Here is a 17,608-nt window from a genome sequence, read left to right on the forward strand (position 1 = left end):
GAAATGGGGAAAAGGGAATGAACTGGGGGTCAGGGGAGCTCTCATTTACCGACTGAACCAATTCCCTCGAATTTGACCCCAAAGAGGCTCATCCGGGATGCCCCGGATCTGGGGAAACCGTGAAACCCCCTCTGTGAGAGGGATGTCCCCAGGTGTGTGTCCCCAGGTGTCCCCGGGTGTGTGTCCCCAGGTGTCCCCGGGTGTCCCCAGGTGTCCCCAGGTGTCCCCGTGTCCCCCGCTCAGCCGGGGGGGGGCTCAGCGCAGCTCTCAGTGCCGCCTCCTCGACGCTGATTGGCCGCCAGCCCCCCCGAAGGCTCCGCCCCCTCCAGCCCCGCCCCTTTAAGGGGGCCGCGGCCGCCGTTAACTCCTGCGAGCCCGGCTGGGGGTCTCGGGGTGCGGTCTGGAGAGGGGGAACCCCGTGTTCCCCCCAGCGGACCCCAAGCAGCGCGGCAGCCTCCCCCCGAGGCAGCCGTGGAGCGGGGGCTTCGTGGCACGGCACAATCCGGCATCATGCGAGAGGGGAAACTGAGGCACGGGAAGAAGGGGGGAGGCGGAGGTGGTAGCGGCAGAGCCACTGTCGCACGTGAGGTGGCACACGGCGGCACACGGCGGCACAGGCGCTCCGCCGCTGCATCCCGGGGCCTCCCCATCGCCACTGCCGGGGTGGTCCCATTGTCCCGTCCCGGCGGTCCCGAGGGTCCCGATGGTCCCCGTGCCCGGTCCCGGGGGTCCCGGGGCCCCCGGCGGCGCCGCAGCGCCCGGCGCGGCCCTGCCCGGCTGCGGTGACTCACCGGGCCCGACAAGCCGGGGCTTGACGCCGGGACGGGGGTGGGAACACGGGGAGAGAGAGGGTGCTGCCCCTCCAAACACCCCGGAGGGGCCCTCACGGTTTGGGGGGGTCTGCGGGGGTGCCGGGGGGCCCGTTCATGTGAAAGCGCCTTTGTCCGGACCCGCCGATCCCGGCCCGGGGTGACTCACGGGCGCGTGGCTGGGCCCTGAGTCACCCCCCAGAGCCCCCACCCGCCGCACCGGGGCTCCCGGGGCTCCTCCCGCTCTCCCCCCGTGGCACCGGGATCCCCCCGGGCCCCCACCGCCGCGGGGGGACACGAATATTCGGGGAGGCTTCGGGGTGAAGGCGAATCTGGGGGTGCGGGGAGGGCACCTGGGGGTCCCGGGGGTGCGCATCACCCCTCTGCCTCGTGCCCTGGGAGGGGCCGGGCACCCTCCCCCCAGGGAACACCCCCGGAGCCCTCCCCCCGCTCGGGGACACCCCCCCGGGGACCCTCCCCCGGGCAAGCCTGGCCCGCCCCCGGTGGCCCCGCCCGGTGGTGCCGGTCCCGGGGCTGCCGGTGAGTCACGGCCGTGACTCAGCCCCGCCAAAACAGCGTCGCGCGGCAACGCCAGGACCCGCGACAGGAGCCCTTGGGGACCCAGCGACCCACGGCTCTGCCCCCCAGAGACCCCCAGCCCCGGCCCCCGGCAAAGGCGCCGCAGGGGTCCCGGGGGGGGACAGAAGCCGCAGGCGGCTGGGGACGCTGGGGGCGCTGGGGTGTCCCCGGGATCTGAGGGGATCCAGTGGGGCGTCCAGGCACGGCCCAGGCTGAGGAAGGAAGGAGCCAGGACGGAGCAGCCAGGGGGAGGAAAGGGAAATCCCGGCCCGGTGCCCCCCCTCCCCAGTGCTCCCAGTGACAGCTGTGCTCTGAGCCCAGTTCTCCCAGTTCCCCCAGTGCCAGGGCTCCCTGAGCGTGGTGCCATGTCTGTGCCATGTGACACACACGAGCCGTGCTGGTCTGTGCCATGCCAGGGACAGCCAGTTCCATGTTGTGCCCTGTTGTTGTCTGCTGGTGACACCTGTGTCAGTGCCGTGTTCTTCCCTACAGTTTCATGGCAGTGACACCCATGTCAGTGCCATGTTGAGCTGTGTCAGTGCCATGCTATACCCTGCAGTTTCCTGCCAGTGACACCTGTGTCAGTGCCGTGTTGAGCTGTGTCAGTGCCATGTTCTTCCCTACAGTTCCATGGCAGTGACACCCGTGTCAGAGCCAGGCTGTGCCCTGCAGTTCCCTGCCAATGACACTCGTGTCAGTGCCGTGTTGAGCCGTGTCAGTGTCAGTGCCATGCCGTGCCCTGCAGTTCCCATGTCAGTGCCATGTTGAGATGTGTCAGTGTCAGAGCCATGCCATGCCCTGCAGTTCCCGTGTCAGTGCCATGTTGAGCTGTGTCAGAGCCATGCCGTGCCCTGCAGTTCCCGTGTCAGTGCCATGTTGAGATGTGTCAGTGCCATGCCGTGCCCTGCAGTTCCCGTGTCAGTGCCATGTTGAGATGTGTCAGTGCCATGCCGTGCCCTGCAGTTCCCGTGTCAGTGCCATGTTGAGATGTGTCAGAGCCATGCCATGCCCTGCAGTTCCCGTGTCAGTGCCATGCCGTGCCCTGCAGTTCCCGTGTCAGTGCCATGTTGAGATGTGTCAGTGCCATGCCATGCCCTGCAGTTCCCGTGTCAGTGCCATGTTGAGATGTGTCAGAGCCATGCCGTGCCCTGCAGTTCCCGTGTCAGTGCCATGCCGTGCCCTGCAGTTCCCATGTCAGTGCCATGTTGAGATGTGTCAGTGCCATGCCGTGCCCTGCAGTTCCCGTGTCAGTGCCATGTTGAGATGTGTCAGTGCCATGCCGTGCCCTGCAGTTCCCGTGTCAGTGCCATGTTGAGATGTGTCAGAGCCATGCCATGCCCTGCAGTTCCCGTGTCAGTGCCATGCCGTGCCCTGCAGTTCCCGTGTCAGTGCCATGTTGAGATGTGTCAGTGCCATGCCATGCCCTGCAGTTCCCGTGTCAGTGCCATGTTGAGATGTGTCAGAGCCATGCCATGCCCTGCAGTTCCCGTGTCAGTGCCATGCCGTGCCCTGCAGTTCCCGTGTCAGAGCCATGCCATGCCCTGCAGTTCCCGTGTCAGTGCCATGCCGTGCCCTGCAGTTCTCGTGTCAGTGCCATGCCGTGCCCTGCCGTGCCCGGGCCCTGCCGGCCCCGCTGCTGCTCCCGCTCCTCCCGGCCGGGCTGACTCAGGCGGGAGGAATGTGCCGGCGGCGCGTGGGCGATGGCCCGGCTGCTGCCATTGCCTAGAAAGGGCATCGCCGAGCCCTGGGCCACAGGGAGCCCACAGGGAGCCCACAGGGAGCCCGCAGGGAGCCCGCACGGCCACCGCGGCCACACAGGCACCCAGCAGGGCCGGCAGGGCCACCGTGGGACCCACAGGCAGCCGGCACAGCCTCCACGGCTACTGGAGGCAAACAGGGACCTGGCACGGCCACCACGGTCTCAGCAGGGCCTCAGCACAGCCACTGTGGGGCCGACAGGAACCTGGCACGGCCATCACGGGCCAGCCCTGGGCCTGTGCGGGTGTGACGTGCCTGTGCAGGTGTGTGCAGGTGTGCAGGGCTATCTGCATGTGCAGGTGTGTAGGGCCACGTGTGGGCACACGCGTGTGCCGTGTGTTCGCAGCGCCGTGGTCACATCCCGTGTCCCGTGCCACGTTTCCCGTCCCATGTTCCATGTTCCATGTTCTGTGCCTGACGCTGAGCCTGGGGGCCCGCGGGTGAACGGGGGGGGTCCCGTGGTTAAAATTAGCAGCTGGCGAAGCCCAGGGGGGGGGGGGGGGAGTGCTGCTCTGTCCCAGATGTGCCGTCACTGCCAGATGTGGGGTGGGACCAGGAAGGGCCTGGTGGATTCTGGGAGGCACTGGGGGACACTGGGAGGCACTGGGGGGCACTGGGAGGCACTGGGGGGCACTGGGGTGGCCATCCTGCCCCACTGCTGTGGGGGCAGGTGGGTAGGGGGGGCATGGGGCAGTCTGTGGGGCAGCACTGGCCGTGGGGCAGGGGGCTGTGGGTCAGTCTCTGGGGCAGGGGGCTAGGGCGGGCTGTGGGGCAGGGCTGCAGGGTGTGGGGCAGGGCTGGCGCCGCGGCAGCGGTGACGTGTTGTGGTTTCGCTACTTCCGATATAAAACTCTGTTTAATGTCTGTGTGTGCAGCATCGCCATGGTGACCCCCAGCCCCCCCGGCCCCGCCAGCGCCTCTGGCGCCCCACGGCCACGGGGCACCCGCGCACTGTGGGGTGCCCCGGCCCCAGCCATGGGGCACGGCAGCTGCTCACTGTGGGGTGCAAGAATCCTGTGCCATGGGGCACTGAACCGCCTTTCTGTGGGGCACTGAGCTCCTGTGCCATGGGTACCAAAACCCCTTTCCTGTGGGGCACTGAGCCCACTCGCCATGGGGCACTGAACCCCCTTTCTATGGGGCACACAGTCCCTGTGCCATGGGCACTGAACCCCCTTTCTATGGGGCACACAGTCCCTGTGCCATGGGCACCAAACGCCCTTTCTATGGGGCACACAGTCCCTGTGCCATGGGCACTAAACCCCCTTTCTGTGGGGCACACAGTCCCTGTGCCATGGGCACTGAACCCCCTTTCTGTGGGGCACACAGTCCCTGTGCCATGGGCACTGAACCCCCTTTCTGTGGGGCACTGAGCCCGCTCGCCACGGGGCACACATTCCCGGCAAGCAGGCTCTGAGCCCCCTCGCCATGGGGCAGGGGGCTCCGCTCCGGGGCTCTGAAGCCCCCCCGCTCCGGGGCTCTGAAGCCCCCCTGCTCGGGCACGTGGCTCGTCGCCACGGCCGCTGCTTTGCCCGCCCGCCCCGGTCCCGTCGCTGCGGGCTCGGCGCGGTGCGCTCTGCGCGGGGCCCGGGGCGGGGCGCGCTCGGCCCGGTGCGGTTCGGTGCGGGCGGTGCGGGCTCGGGGCGGGCCCGGGGCGGTCCCGGGGCGGGCGGAGGCGGCCCCGGTCCCTCCCCCCCCCCCCCCTTCCCTCCGCCGCCGCGGCCTCGTCGCTCCCGGGGCGGAGCGAAGCGTTTAAAAGCGTTTCCCTTCTTGGAGTAAAAGTCAGAGACTTGGGGAGCCCCCGGGAGCCCCCGGAGCCCCCCCCCCCGGCCCGGCCTCCCCCCCAGGAGCCCCCCGGGACCCCCGGCCGCCGCTCCCGGTGAGTACCGGCCCCGCGGGACCCCCGGAAGGTTCCGGGGCGGCGGGAGAGGGGCCGCGGCCGTGGCCTCGTGCCCGGCCATGGCGGGGATGGCGGGAAGGGCCGCGGGGTCCCGCCACATCCCGCCGGAGCCGCCGCGTTCCCCCGGGGGCGGCGGCGGCAGCGCCGCGGCCATCGACGGCCCGAGGCCGGCGAGGGGCGGGCAGGGGGGTGCGGGCCGTCCGGGCGGCGTCCCGGGGGTCCCGGGGGGAGTCGGGGGGCTCCGGGCCTGCCGGCGGGGCGGGGGCCGGGGGGGCCGGGGGGGCGGCGGCGCCGGGCGGTGATTCATCCTTTCCCCCCGGCGCCGACGGGCGCGGACGGGGCGGCCCCTTCCCGCCCCCGCCCCCGCTTGGCCCGCGCGACGCCGGAGCCGCCCCGGCCTGGGAACCCCAAATCCCGAACACCCTGCCCCCCACCCCGGCCTGAGAGCCCCCAGACCCACAGATACAACCCCCCCCCGCCCGGCCTGGGAACCCCAAATGTCACACAACCTCCCGTGGCCTGGGAACCCCGAAACCCCCAGAGCCCCTCTGCTCTGGGAACTCCAGGACTCACCTGGCGTCACATCCCCAAACCCCAGACCCCTCCCGGCCTGGGACCCCCGAAACTCACGGACGCCCCAGGGCCTGGAAACCCCCAAATCCACGCGGTGTTGGCTCTCCCCAGCCCCGCAGCGTTGGACCCCCAGCCCGGCGGATCTCCGCGGATCGGAGCCCCCAGACCCGCTGCCCCCCGGCCTGGGGACCCCCCGAGTCCACGGCACCCCCGGCCTCAACCCTCCGGCCTCGGGATCACCAACACTCAGAGCCCCCCGCCCCTCAACACACCCAGCTGGAGACCCCCTCAGCCCTCACCGCTCTGCCCTCCCGACACCGCACCCCAAAGCACCCCCCGAAATCAGCCCCCTACCCCACGGCCCCCAGAAGCTCCTGCCCCCCCATCCCACCCTTGTTCCTGCATTCCGCAGGCGCCGGGCGGCGCCGCTGCCTTTTCCCTCTCCCGTTTTGGGGACGAAGGTGGGAATTTTGGCACCGGCCACCCCCCGCCCCCCCCCGCCGGGGCCGCCCCCGCCCGGGGCCGCGGGAGCCGGTCGGGGCGGCCGGGCCGGCACCGCCCTGGCGCCGGGGGGGCACCGGGAGGGGCCCCCCACAACCGGGGGGGCCCCCAAAACCGGGGGATACACCCCAGAACCCGGGTGGGGGCCCAAATCCAGGCCAGCCCCAGAAGCGTGGTCGCCCCCCGCCCCACACTTTGGGGGCACCGGGCTGTGCCCACGGTGCCAGCGGGACTGGCGGCACCGAAGGGCTGTTGCTGTCACAGCCACTGCGAGCCCTGCCCAGGGACCCTCGGGTCTGGGCATCCCCGGACCCCCCAGGACCCTCGAGCCCTCCCCGGACCCCTCCCGGCCTCCTGTCGGTGCTGCCGCCGTTGGCACCGGCGCGCCGGCACCGTCGCGACTGTCGCTACTCCCGCAGCGGGGACCCAGGATCGGGGAACCCTTCAAGCCCCCCCCGAGCCCCCCGGGCCCGTGTCGGTACCGCTGCCGCTGTTTACCCCCATTTTTTGGGTCGGTTCCACCCGATTCCCTTTGAAGTCGCCCCGTTGTCGTGACGACGCTGATGTCACGATCGGGCGGGGCCTCGTGGGTCCCACATGGCGCCTGCAGAGCCCCGGCCGCGGGGACACCAGTGCCACCAGTGCCACCAGTGCCACCAGTGCCGGGGCCACCGGGGCTAGGACAATGTGACCCACTGCCACAGCCTGGGGTCACGGGGGTCCCGACATTGGCTGACGGGGACATAGCGACACTGGTGGCACCGGGGGACACGAGTCCCGGCCCATGAGGGACATCCAGGGGGTCCCGGTGCGCCTGTCCCGCCATGGGGACACCGAGGGGACACTGGGGACGTGGCACTGCCGGGGACACGTTCACAGCCCGGGCTGTGCTGGGACTGGGGACAGGCACCAGGGCCATGTCCCAGTCCCGTATCCCCCAGTCCCAGTCCCGTGTCCCCCTGGCCCGTGTCCCAGTCCCGCAGTCCCTCCTGTGTCCCCCCGGTGCCACCATGTGCCCGTCCCGTTCCCACAGAGCCTCCCCTGCCCCGGGACCCTCCCGGATCCCCCCAAAACACCTGGAGCCCCCCGGGGGTGACCCTCCAGGTGTGACCAGCTCCCCCCATTCCTGCAGGTGGCACCGGGCTCCGGACTCAGCGCAGAGACGGCACCGAGGGAGCACCGGGACCGGCACCGGGGTGTGCGACCCCCCCCACCGCTGCCGCCCGCCGGGGTTCCTGGCGATGGGATTTTTTACCGTTTCTGCCCAAAATCACATTGCCAGGGATTTCCAACGGGCCCCAGCCCCCGCCACTGCGCCGGGGGGGGGCAGGGGAGGGGGTTTGGGGGGGCCCTGGAGACCCTGGAGGGGAGTGTGGGTGCGGGGTGGGGGTGGCAGGCTGTGCAGGTGCTCCGTGGGTGGTTTTGGGGTGCTGGGGGGTTTTGGGGGCCGGGGGGCAGGGCTTAGCCCACCTGTGAACAGAGTCCAGCCGCGCCGTGTTCACAGTGGCTAAGTTCCGCCTCCCGCCCCCCGCACCCGGACACCGGGGCCCCCCAGGGGCCCCCCAAACCTTCGGGGCTCTCCCGGTCCTCCCCAAAACCCTTGGAGCCCCTCCCCGGGATCCCCCTGAATCCCCCTGGGCCCCCAGACCCCCGAGCTCCACTGCATGCAGGAGGAGCACGGACCCCTGGGACAGCCTGGGGCGCCCCCGGAGTCCCCGAAACCCTCGGCCCCCCCGGGCGCCGCCCCCGGTGCCCGCTGAGCTGATTTGCAGTTGCTTTGGATAAACTGGCTCAGTTCAGCAGGAACAGGGGTCGGGCCCCCGCACCCCGAGAACCCCTTGGGGGTCCCCAACTGCCCCTGAGCCCTCCAACCCCCCCCGGGGACCCCCCAGACTCTCTGGTCCTGCGTGTCTGCCGCTCTCGCCGAGCTCACCGGGACCCGCAGGATCTTCCACAGCACCGAGACCCCAAAACCACCGGAGGGGTCACCCAGAAACGAGGGGAGGGGGCGCAGGAAGCCTCGAGCACGGTTCGAACGGAGGCTGGCAGGAGCTCGTGGGGCGCTAGGAGGGGGTGTGGGGTTCCGCAGGGTTTGGGGGGTGCTGGGGGGGGCAGTGCGAGGATTTGGGGGTCCGTGGTTTTCTGGGGGGTCCCGGTGGGGGGCTGTGGGGCGTGGCTGCTGTTCCCGTTTCTCCTCCCCCCCCCCCCGATCCCGGGCGAGCCCCGGCAGCGGCCGCGGCCCCGGCGGCGGTGGGTGAGTCACGGGAGGGGCTCGGGGGGGTCCGGGGGGGCCCCGCCCCGCGCGAGGCCCCGGGGGGGGGCGCCGGCCTCCAGCCCCTCCCCCAACCGTTCCCTGTTTGTTTCCCAAAATAAACCCGGCGGCGCCGATTCCAGGGAATTTCCCTTACGTCATTGGGGGTGGGGCTCGCGCGCTGACCACGCCCTCTCGGGCCCCACCCATGGTGGGGGAGGGGAGGCACCCACGTGTCTGTGCCCGCCCAGAAAGGGGCGCCGCGCCCCCATTGGCTGCCGCGGCTCAGTGCGCTGTCAATCAGCGCGGGGCGGGGCCAGCTGCCAGTCACAGCGCAGCTCACCAATCAGCGCGGGGCGGGGGCGGAGCCACGGGAAAGGGGCGGGGCCCGCCGATCCATTCATAAAGTTGTGGCGGCGCCGGGAAACGGAAAAGGGCGGGATCCATCCCCACCCCGGGAATCCGCCGGGACCCTCTGAGAGTACCCCAAAAACACAGAGACCCCCGAGAAACACTCGCAGCTCCGCCCCAACGATGCCGGGATCCCCTCGAGACCCTCCCCAGGAGTCTCAGGGACCCAGAGAATCCCCACGGGCACTCCCAGAACCACCTGAAGACACCGGGGGCACTCGGAGACAGCGGGATCCGCTCGGAATCGAAGCGGATGCACCCCCCAAGGACATCGGGACACCCCAGTGGATGCAAGGACGCCCCTGGGGGACAGCGCGACCTCCGTGGGATCCTCGAGGCTCCCGGGAACACCCACCTCGCCCCCAAAACGCTCCCGGGGCTACCGGGACACCCTTAGGGGACCCACAATCTCGGCGCTTCCCCGACGTTCACCCACCCCCTTCCTGGGACGTGGCCTCCAGGAGCTCCCCAAGCCCTGTGCGGACACATCCCCGCAAATCAGACACCAGCCTGGAGGGTGCGGGGGCGCACCGCAAACCCCTTTTATTAAAGAGCGGCGGGGCTGAGAACAGCTCGCCCGAGCCTCGCTCGGTCACTGAGGGGGCTCCGGGCACGATCCCGGGGGGCTCAGCCGCGGCCCTTCTTGGCTTTCTCCTGGGCGGGCGGCGGCGCCGAGACCAGGGCCAGCTTTTTGGGGAGGCTGCCCTGCGCGCGCTGCACGGTCTCCCGCTCGATCCGCATCCTGATCCCGACCTCCAGGCGCTGGGGAGAGCGCGGGGGATCAGCGGAGGCACGGGGAGCCCCCCGGGCCCCGCCACGGCCCCCTCACCTTCTGCAGCTGCTGCTGTTGAATCACGCGGAGCTTCTTCGGGGCGATGGAGCGGCCTGAGGAGAGCGGGGCTGGGCTGAGACCGAGAGACCGACAGCCCCGAGCGGCCGGAGCCGCGTGTCCCCCAAAAAAGCCACCGAGACGCCACCGGAGACCCCCCCGCGACCGGTACGGGACACGCCGCCAAACCGGAGCCTCCTTGCACCCTAAAGTCCCGGCGCCCGCTCGCCGCTCATCTCGGGGCGCCCCCGAGGGACCCCGGAGCGCCGAGTCCGCCCGCGCCCCCGCACCGTTCCCCGGGCCCCGGCAGGCGCCTCACCTCCCTTCCGCGGGCCCCGAGCCGCACGAGCCGCCGCCGGCGCCACCTTCGGACGCTTGGCCGCCGCCTTGGGCCGGCCCTGAGCCATGACCGCGGCTGCGGGGCCGGGCCCGGGGCAAACGGGGCAGGAGCGCTGGACGGGCCGGGATACACCGGGGCTTACCGCCGCAAAGGCTGCCGGGATACACCGGGGCTGACTGCCGCAAAGGCTGCCGGGATACACCGGGGCTTACTGCCGCAAGGGCTGCCGGGATACACCGGGGCATTGCTGCCGCAAGGGCTGCCGGGATACACCGGGGCTGACTGCCGCAAAGGCTGCCGGGATACACCGGGGCATTGCTGCCGCAAAGGCTGCCGGGATACACCGGGGCTTACTGCCGCAAGGGCTGCCGGGATACACCGGGGCATTGCTGCCGCAAGGGCTGCCGGGATGCACCGGGGCATTACTGCCGCAAGGGCTGCCGGGATACACCGGGGCATTACTGCCGCAAAGGCTGCCGGGATACACCGGGGCTTACTGCCGCAAGGGCTGCCGGGATATACCGGGGCGCTATTTCCGCAACGGGTGCCGGGATAAATCGCGGCATTCTCGCTGTAAAAAACGCAAGGACACACCAGGGCCGTTTTTTTCCACGCAGACCGTAGGGATACACGGAGCTTTATTTCCGCAAAGGCTGCGAAAATACAGAGAGGTGTTTTTTTCCCCTGAAAAAGTTGCCGGTATATACCGGAACTTCCGCCTCACAAAGGCTACCGGGATATACCGGGGCATTACTGCCGCAAGGGCTGCCGGGATATACCGGGGCATTACTGCCGCAAGGGGTGCCGGGATATACCGGGGCATTGCTGCCGCAGTGGCTGCCGGGATATACCGGGGCATTACTGCCGCAAGGGCTCCCGGGATACACCGGGGCGCTCTTTCCGCAAGGGCTGCCGGGATAAATCGCGGCCTTCTTGCGGTAAAAAAACGCAAGGACACACCAGGGCCGTTTTTTTCCGCAAAGACCGTAGGGATACACGGAGCTTTATTCCCGCAAAGGCTGCAAAAATAGAAAGTCGTGGTTTTTTCCCCTGAAAAAGCTGCCGGCATATACCGGAACTTCAGCCTCGCAAAGGCTACCGGGATATACCGGGGCATTATTGCCGCAAGGGCTACCGGGATACACCGGGGCATTGCTGCCGCAAAGGCTGCCGGGATACACCGGGGCATTGCTGCCGCAAAGGCTGCCGGGATATACCGGGGCATTGCTGCCGCAAGGGCTCCCGGGATACACCGTGGCGCTATTTCCGCAAGGTTCCCGGGATAAACCGCGGCCTTCTTGCTGTAAAAAAACGCAAGGACACACCAGGGCCGTTTTTTCCGCACAGACCGTGGGGATACACGGAGCTTTATTCCCGGAAAGGCTGCAAAAATACAGAGACGTGTTTTTTTCCCCCTGAAAAGCTGCCGGCATATACCGGAACTTCAGCCTCGCAAAGGCTACCGGGATACACCGGGGCATTACTGCCGCAAAGGCTGCCGGGATATATCGGGGCACTACTGCCGCAGAGGCTGCCGGGATATAACGGGGCATTACTGCCGCAAGGTCTGCCGGGATATATCGGGGCATTGCTCCCGCAGTGGCTGCCGGGATACACCGAGGCATTACTGCCGCAGTGGCTGCCGGGATATATCGGGGCATTGCTGCCGCCGTGGCTGCCGGGATATATCGGGGCATTGCTGCCGCAGTGGCTGCCGGGATCTAACGGGGAATTACATCCGCAAAGGCTGCCGGGATATTTTCCATCTGGGAAAAGAGTTAGGGAAATATTTAAAACATCCTCCTGGAGGCAAAGAGCTTGGCTTGGTGTTTCTGGGTGAAAATAGAGGAATAGAAGAATAGGGGAACAAAAGAATAAAAGAATAAAGGAACAGAAGAATAGAAGAAGAATAGAGGAATAAAAGAATCAAAGAATAGAAGAATCAAATAATAGAAAAATAGAAGAATAAAAAATAGAAGAATAGAAGAAAAATAGAGAAATAAAAGAATAAAGGAATAGAAGAAGAATAGAAGAATAGTAGGATAGAAGGATTGAAGAACAGAGAAATAAAAGAATAAAGGAATAGAAGAATAGAAGATGAATAGAAGCATAAAAAAATAAAAGAATAGAAGAAGAACAGAGAAATAAAAGAATAAAGGAATAGAAGAATAAAATAAAATAATAGAAAAATAGAAGAATAAAAGAATAAAAGAATAGGAGAATAGAAGAATAAAAGAATAAAAGAAAAAAGAATTAAAAATTAGGAGAATAGAAGGATAGAAGGATAGAAGAACAGAAGTATAAAAGAAGAAAATAACAAAATAATAGAAAAATAGAAGAATAAAAGAATAAAATAATAGAAGAAGAGAAGAATAAAAGAATAGCTCTTCTGGTTTTTCTCTGATCTTTCTCCCACAGCTGTTTTTGGGTTCTTGACTTCCGAAATTGGGGAGGGGGGTCTGGAATTCCCCTGGAATTTGGGGAGTGGGGTCTGGAATTCCTCTGGAAATTGGGGAGGGGGCTGGAATTCCCCTGGAATCCCCTCCAGGTGTTTTTGGGGGTCCCTGCGCCCCCTCCGTGCCCCCCCCCCCCGAATAACCCGGGGATCCCCGGCCCCGCCCCACGCCCATATAAGGAAACGTGACGTCACGGACCGCGCGCAGGAGGGCGGGAAATCGCCGCTTCCGGATGCCCATACAAGGGCGGGAAAGGGGCGGGGCCAGCCCTGCGCGACCCCTCCCACTATTCCCACCCCTCCCAGACCGTTTTTGGCGTTCCCGGGCCGTTTTTGGGGTTCCCACACGGTTTTTTGTGTTTCCCACACCGTTTTTTGGGGTCCCTGGGCGTTTTTGGGGTTCCCACGGTATTTTTGGGGTTTCCATGCCGTTTTTGGGGTTCCCATGCCGTTTTTTGGGGCTCCCAAGCCATTTTTGGGGTTCCCAATCCGTTTTTTGGGGTTCCCATGCCGTTTTTTGGGGCTCCCAAGCCATTTCTGGGGTTCCCAATCCGTTTTTTGGGGTTCCCAGTCCGTTTTTTTTGGGGTCCCGGGCGCGGCTGTTACAAACTCTGTGTTTATTTTCACTATTCACACGCTCCCTCGCGCCCAACAGCAGTTCATGTGCAACCTCCAGCGTCGGGGGGCTCGGGGGGGGTCCCGGGGGGGCCTGGTGGGTCTGGGGGGGCTCCAGAAGGGGGGGGGGGCGGTCTTGGCACTTCATTACACAGGACAGACAATTTTGGGGAGGGGGAAGCGCAAGCACGGGGGGGGGGTCCATGCTGCCGAGCCGCCGCCCCCTCCCCCCATTCTGTACAGCAGAGAGGGGCTGGACCCCGATTTTGGGTGGGGGGGGTGGACGGGGGAGGGGACAGCGGGGACACCCACCCCCACCCCCCCCTCGGGCAGGGTGAGACCGACAGAACTCTGGGGAAAAGGGAAACTGAGGCACGGGGAGCTGGGGGGGGGGGGATGAGGGGGATTTGGGGGGTCCCTGTGCCCCCACCCCGTGCGGGGGGGGACAAGGGGGGGCGGGGGGGACGCGGCGGGAGCCCGGGGGGAGGGGCGGGTAAGGCACTTGACCAAACGTCAGGAGACCTGGGGGGGGGGGGGGGGGGGGCAGTGGGGACACCTGGGGACTCCCCCCGCCCCCCCAAGCTGAGCGGGATTTGGGGGGGGGGGAGGGGGCGGGGTCAACAAACTGTGCCTCAGTTTCCCTTTAAGCGAAGCCGGAGCCAAACCCTGGGGTGGGGGAGGGGCGTCCCCGTGTCCCCCACCCCCCTCTGGGGTCCCCCCCCAAATAAGAGGTGAGATCCCCCCCAGGTCACACACACACACCTGTCCCCCCCCCCCCAATAAGGGACAACCCCCCCCCACAATTTGGCTCCATTTTGGGGGGTCCTGGCTCCTTTGGGGGGAGGGGGGACACAGACAGGTGACACCCCCCCTTTGTGCCGGGGGGGGGGACACACACCTGGGGACACACATGGACAGGTGGGGGGGGGGGCACAGGTGACCTGGGGGGACACATGCGGGGGGGGAGGGGCTGCCCAGAGCGCTGGGGGTCCCTGGGGGGGGACACGGGGGGGACACATGCGGGTTCCTGGAGGGGGAGGGGGACGAGGGGGGGCTCTGGGGAGGGGGCACAGCACCCCCAAATGAGCCCCCCCAGCCCCCTCCCCGTGCTGGGGGGAGGGGCAGCTGCGCTTGTGCCGAGATGCTGCCGCCCCCCCCCCCAAAAAAACACCCCAAATTCTGGCGGGGGGCCTTGCTGTGGGGTCCCTACCCCCGTTTTTTAGGGGGGGGGGGTCCCTAAACCACGTGGGTCCATGGAGGGGGGTCCCTGTGCCACGGGGGGGGTCCCCAAACCCTCACTGGGGGGGGTCCCTACACTGGGGGGGTTCCTACACTTGGGGGGTGTCCCTGTGCCACGGGGGGTCCCCAAGCCCTCACTGCGGGGGTCCCTGTGCCATAGGGGGGGTCCCCACATCCTCACTGGGGGGTCCCCAAACCCTCACTGCGGGGGGGTCCCTACACTGGGGGGGTCCCTGTGCCACGGGGGGGTTCCCAAGCCCTCACTGGGGGGGTCCCTGTGCCATAGGGGGGGTCCCCACATCCTCACTGGGGGGGTGCCCCTCTCCTGGGGGTGGATTCCCTATTCCCGGAGGATTTGGGGACGGGGTGAATCCCCCACTTTTGGGCCCCCTCCCGCGGCCCCCCGGGTCGGTCCGGGGGGGCGGGGCTCACTGCAGCCCCTCCCCCGCCGCGCCCCCCTCGGGCTCGGCGCCGCCCCCCTCGAAGGGCGGCTCCTGGCCCACCAGCTCGGGCTCCAGCTTGCCCGTGTCGCTGATGAAGGAGGGGTAGGGGTCGCCCTCGGCCATCAGCAGCTTCAGCTTGGGGATCCAGCTCTTGCGCACCACGCGCCGCGCGTTGGTGCACATGTCGGCCGCGATCGCGTTCATCTCGCTCTCCTTGAAGTTGGGGGCGAAGTTCTGGCAGTAAACTGGGCAAGGGGGGGGGGGTGGGGGGGTCACTCAGGGGGTCTCTGGGGTCCCCAGAGAGATGTCAGAGTGCTGGGGTTGAACTGAGCCTTCAGGTGAATTAAAGTGTGGTAAGGTTTCAAAGATTAAAATAAAACTTTCAGGTGAATTAAAGTGTGTTAAGATTCTAACCAAGGATTGAATCCAAACCTTTAGGTGAATTAAGGTGTGTTAGGATTTCAAGAAAAATGGAATCAAAACCTTCAGGTGAATTAAATTGTGTTAAGATTTCAAAGATTGAATTGGAATCTTCAGGTGAATTAAAATGTGTTAAGGTTTCAAGCAAGGATTGAATTCAAACCTTTAGGTGGATTAAAATGTGTTAAGATTTCAAAGACTGAATTGAAACTTTCAGGTGAATTAAAGTCTCTCACACCTTTTTGAACTATCAGCTGCTTTGCTGATTTAGGGACCTGTCACCCCCAGTGTCCCCTCAGTGTCCCCTCAGTGCCCCTGTCACCCCTCAGTGTCCCCTCAGTGCCCCTGTCACCCCTCAGTGCCCCCTCAGTGCCCCTGTCACCCCTCAGTGCCCCTGTCACCCCTCAGTGTCCCCTCAGTGCCCCTGTCACCCCCAGTGTCCCCTCAGTGTCCCCTCAGTGCCCCCTCAGTGCCCCTGTCACCCCTCAGTGTCCCCTCTGTGCCCCTGTCACCCCTCAGTGCCCCCTCAGTGCCCCTGTCACCCCTCAGTGCCCCTGTCACCCCTCAGTGTCCCCTCAGTGCCCCTGTCACCCCTCAGTGTCCCCTCAGTGTCCCCTCAGTGCCCCCTCAGTGCCCCTGTCACCCCTCAGTGTCCCCTCAGTGCCCCTGTCACCCCTCAGTGCCCCTGTCACCCCCAGTGTCCCCTCAGTGCCCCTGTCACCCCTCAGTGTCCCCTCAGTGTCCCCTCTGTGCCCCTGTCACCCCTCAGTGCCCCTGTCACCCCCAGTGTCCCCTCAGTGTCCCCTCAGTGCCCCTGTCACCCCTCAGTGCCCCTGTCACCCCTCAGTGTCCCTGTCACCACTCTGTGTCCCTGTCACCCCTCAGTGCCCCTGTCACCCCTCAGTGTCCCTGTCACCCCTCAGTGTCCCCTCAGTGCCCCTGTCACCCCCCTGTGCCCCTCAATGTCCCCTCAGTGCCCCTGTCACCCCTCAGTGCCCCTCAATGTCCCCTCAGTGCCCCTGTCACCCCTCAGTGTCCCTGTCACCCCTCAGTGTCCCCTCAGTGTCCCTGTCACCCCTCAGTGCCCCTGTCACCCCTCAGTGCCCCTGTCACCCCCAGTGTCCCCTCAGTGTCCCTTCAGTGCCCCTGTCACCCCTCAGTGTCCCCTCAGTGTCCCTGTCACCCCCAGTGTCCCCTCAGTTTCCCCGCTCCCGTTCCCTCTCATCCATCTGCTCCCCCCATTTCCCAGCCCCCTCTCCCCCACCCTGAGCCCCCCCAGCCCCTCCCCCATCCCCCCCATTCCCCCCAGCCCCCCACTCACACTTGACCGCGTGCAGCACTCGGCTGTCCAGGGGTTTCCTGCTGGGGTCGTTGGTGGACGAGCGGATCCCGGTCCCGCAGCTGTTGGCCAGCGTGTTCCTGCCAAAAAACAACCCCCAGGGGCTGAGCCCCCCCAAAACCCTCCCAGCCCCCCCAAACCGGCCTGGGGGCACAGCTGGGGCGCTCACCTGTCGAAGAAGGAGGCGAGGAGGCGGCGCAGCAGCACCTTGTGCCGCGTGCCCGCGCTGACGTGGCAGTTCATCAGCTGCGCCCGCGTGATGTACACGTTGGTGCCTGGGGAGGGGCAGGGGGGCTCAGCAGGGACCCCAAAACCGGGGGGGGGGGTGGGGGAGGGAATTGGGGTGTCCCTGTGCCCTGGGATTGGGGGAATGGGGTCCCTGTCCCTGGGATTGGGGGAATTTGGGTGTCCCTGTCCCCTGGGATTGGGGGAATGGGGTGCTTGTGCCTTGGGATGAGGGGAATTTGGGTGTCCCTGTCCCCTGGGATTGGGGGCAATGGTGTCCCCAGCTGTCCCCCAGCCATGTTTTTGGGATCCCCAGCTGTCCCCCAGCCCCATTTTGTTGTCCCCAGCCATTCCCCCCTCCCCACTCCCATCCTCATCACCACAGGCTCCCACTTTAAGAACGCTCACCCGCGGTTCAAGAACTGGGACAAGCTGATTGCCCACGCCACGCCGGGCTGAGGGGCTGTCCCCAGACCCCCCTGGCTGTCCCCTGGCTGTCCCCTGGCCCCCCCAGGCCCCGTACCCGTGACCAGCTCCAGTTTCTCAGCAGGGTCCCCCTCGTCGTACAGCTTGGGGTGGCAGCGGTTGCCGATCTGCGTCACCAGCTCAGCCGGCAGCGACGCCAGCTCCTGGCGCAGGCGGGCGCGGGCCCGCGGCTCCGGGGGGGGCTGCTCGGGCAGGGCCTCCACCTTCTCTGCGCCTGGGGAGGGGGCTCGGCTCAGGGGGGCGCCCCCCAGCTGTGCCTGGGACGCCCACGCCCCCCGGGGACCTTAAAGGATTTTTGGAGTTTGGGCTTCTGGGGCTTTTACCTCTTTCTCTGCTGTGAGTGCCAGAGAAAGAATCACAGCAAAGCATAAACTGCTGCTGGGAAACCCTGGGGCGACAGGGGTCTCCTCCTCTGAGCAACACACTGAATTTTGT

The 17,608-nt window shown here is 66.5% G+C and overlaps 3 protein-coding genes across 3 annotated transcripts in view; 1 reads left to right on the forward strand and 2 right to left on the reverse strand.

Annotated features, from left to right (window-relative positions):
• The window catches only part of LOC306815969 (uncharacterized protein), a gene marked incomplete at its 5' end in the record, with an annotated part of 34,057 nt that extends 28,149 nt beyond the window's left edge, over nt 1–5,908 (forward strand). The window contains one exon of the mRNA XM_079332461.1: nt 5,316–5,908. Within this exon, the coding sequence (XP_079188587.1) occupies nt 5,316–5,490 (175 nt within the window). The 3' untranslated portion in view covers nt 5,491–5,908. The remainder of the gene's footprint in view (nt 1–5,315) is intronic.
• A 3,487-nt stretch (nt 5,909–9,395) lies between these two features.
• LOC306815980 (leydig cell tumor 10 kDa protein homolog) lies at nt 9,396–10,137 on the reverse strand. The gene is made up of 3 exons (XM_079332485.1): nt 9,931–10,137; nt 9,612–9,667; nt 9,396–9,544 (listed from the first exon to the last, which is right to left on the reverse strand). The coding sequence occupies exons 1-3, from the start codon at nt 10,016–10,018 to the stop codon at nt 9,410–9,412; spliced, it is 279 nt and encodes a 92-aa protein (XP_079188611.1). The 5' UTR covers nt 10,019–10,137; the 3' UTR covers nt 9,396–9,409.
• Nucleotides 10,138–14,671: 4,534 nt separating this feature from the next.
• NACC1 (nucleus accumbens associated 1) lies at nt 14,672–17,387 on the reverse strand (the record flags this gene model as incomplete). The annotated part of the gene is made up of 4 exons (XM_079332477.1): nt 14,672–14,948; nt 16,445–16,542; nt 16,632–16,737; nt 17,211–17,387. Coding segments are annotated over 4 exons (641 nt in total), but the record flags the coding sequence as incomplete, so codon positions are not given.
• Nucleotides 17,388–17,608: the final 221 nt, after the last annotated feature.

Source organism: Erithacus rubecula (assembly GCF_903797595.1).
Source record: "Erithacus rubecula genome assembly, contig: scaffold_318_arrow_ctg1, whole genome shotgun sequence".
Taxonomy (NCBI): domain Eukaryota; kingdom Metazoa; phylum Chordata; class Aves; order Passeriformes; family Muscicapidae; genus Erithacus; species Erithacus rubecula.

Excerpts from the sequence above, each read along its gene's own strand:
- LOC306815980 (XM_079332485.1), bottom strand. The coding sequence starts at position 10,018 with ATGGCTCAGGGCCGGCCCAAGGCGGCGGCCAAGCGTCCGAAGGTGGCG. Across the intron at positions 9,668-9,930 it reads TCGGGGCCCGCGGAAGGGAG|GCCGCTCCATCGCCCCGAAG; the intron begins GTGAGGCGCCTG and ends CGCTCTCCTCAG. Across the intron at positions 9,545-9,611 it reads AACAGCAGCAGCTGCAGAAG|CGCCTGGAGGTCGGGATCAG; the intron begins GTGAGGGGGCCG and ends CGCTCTCCCCAG.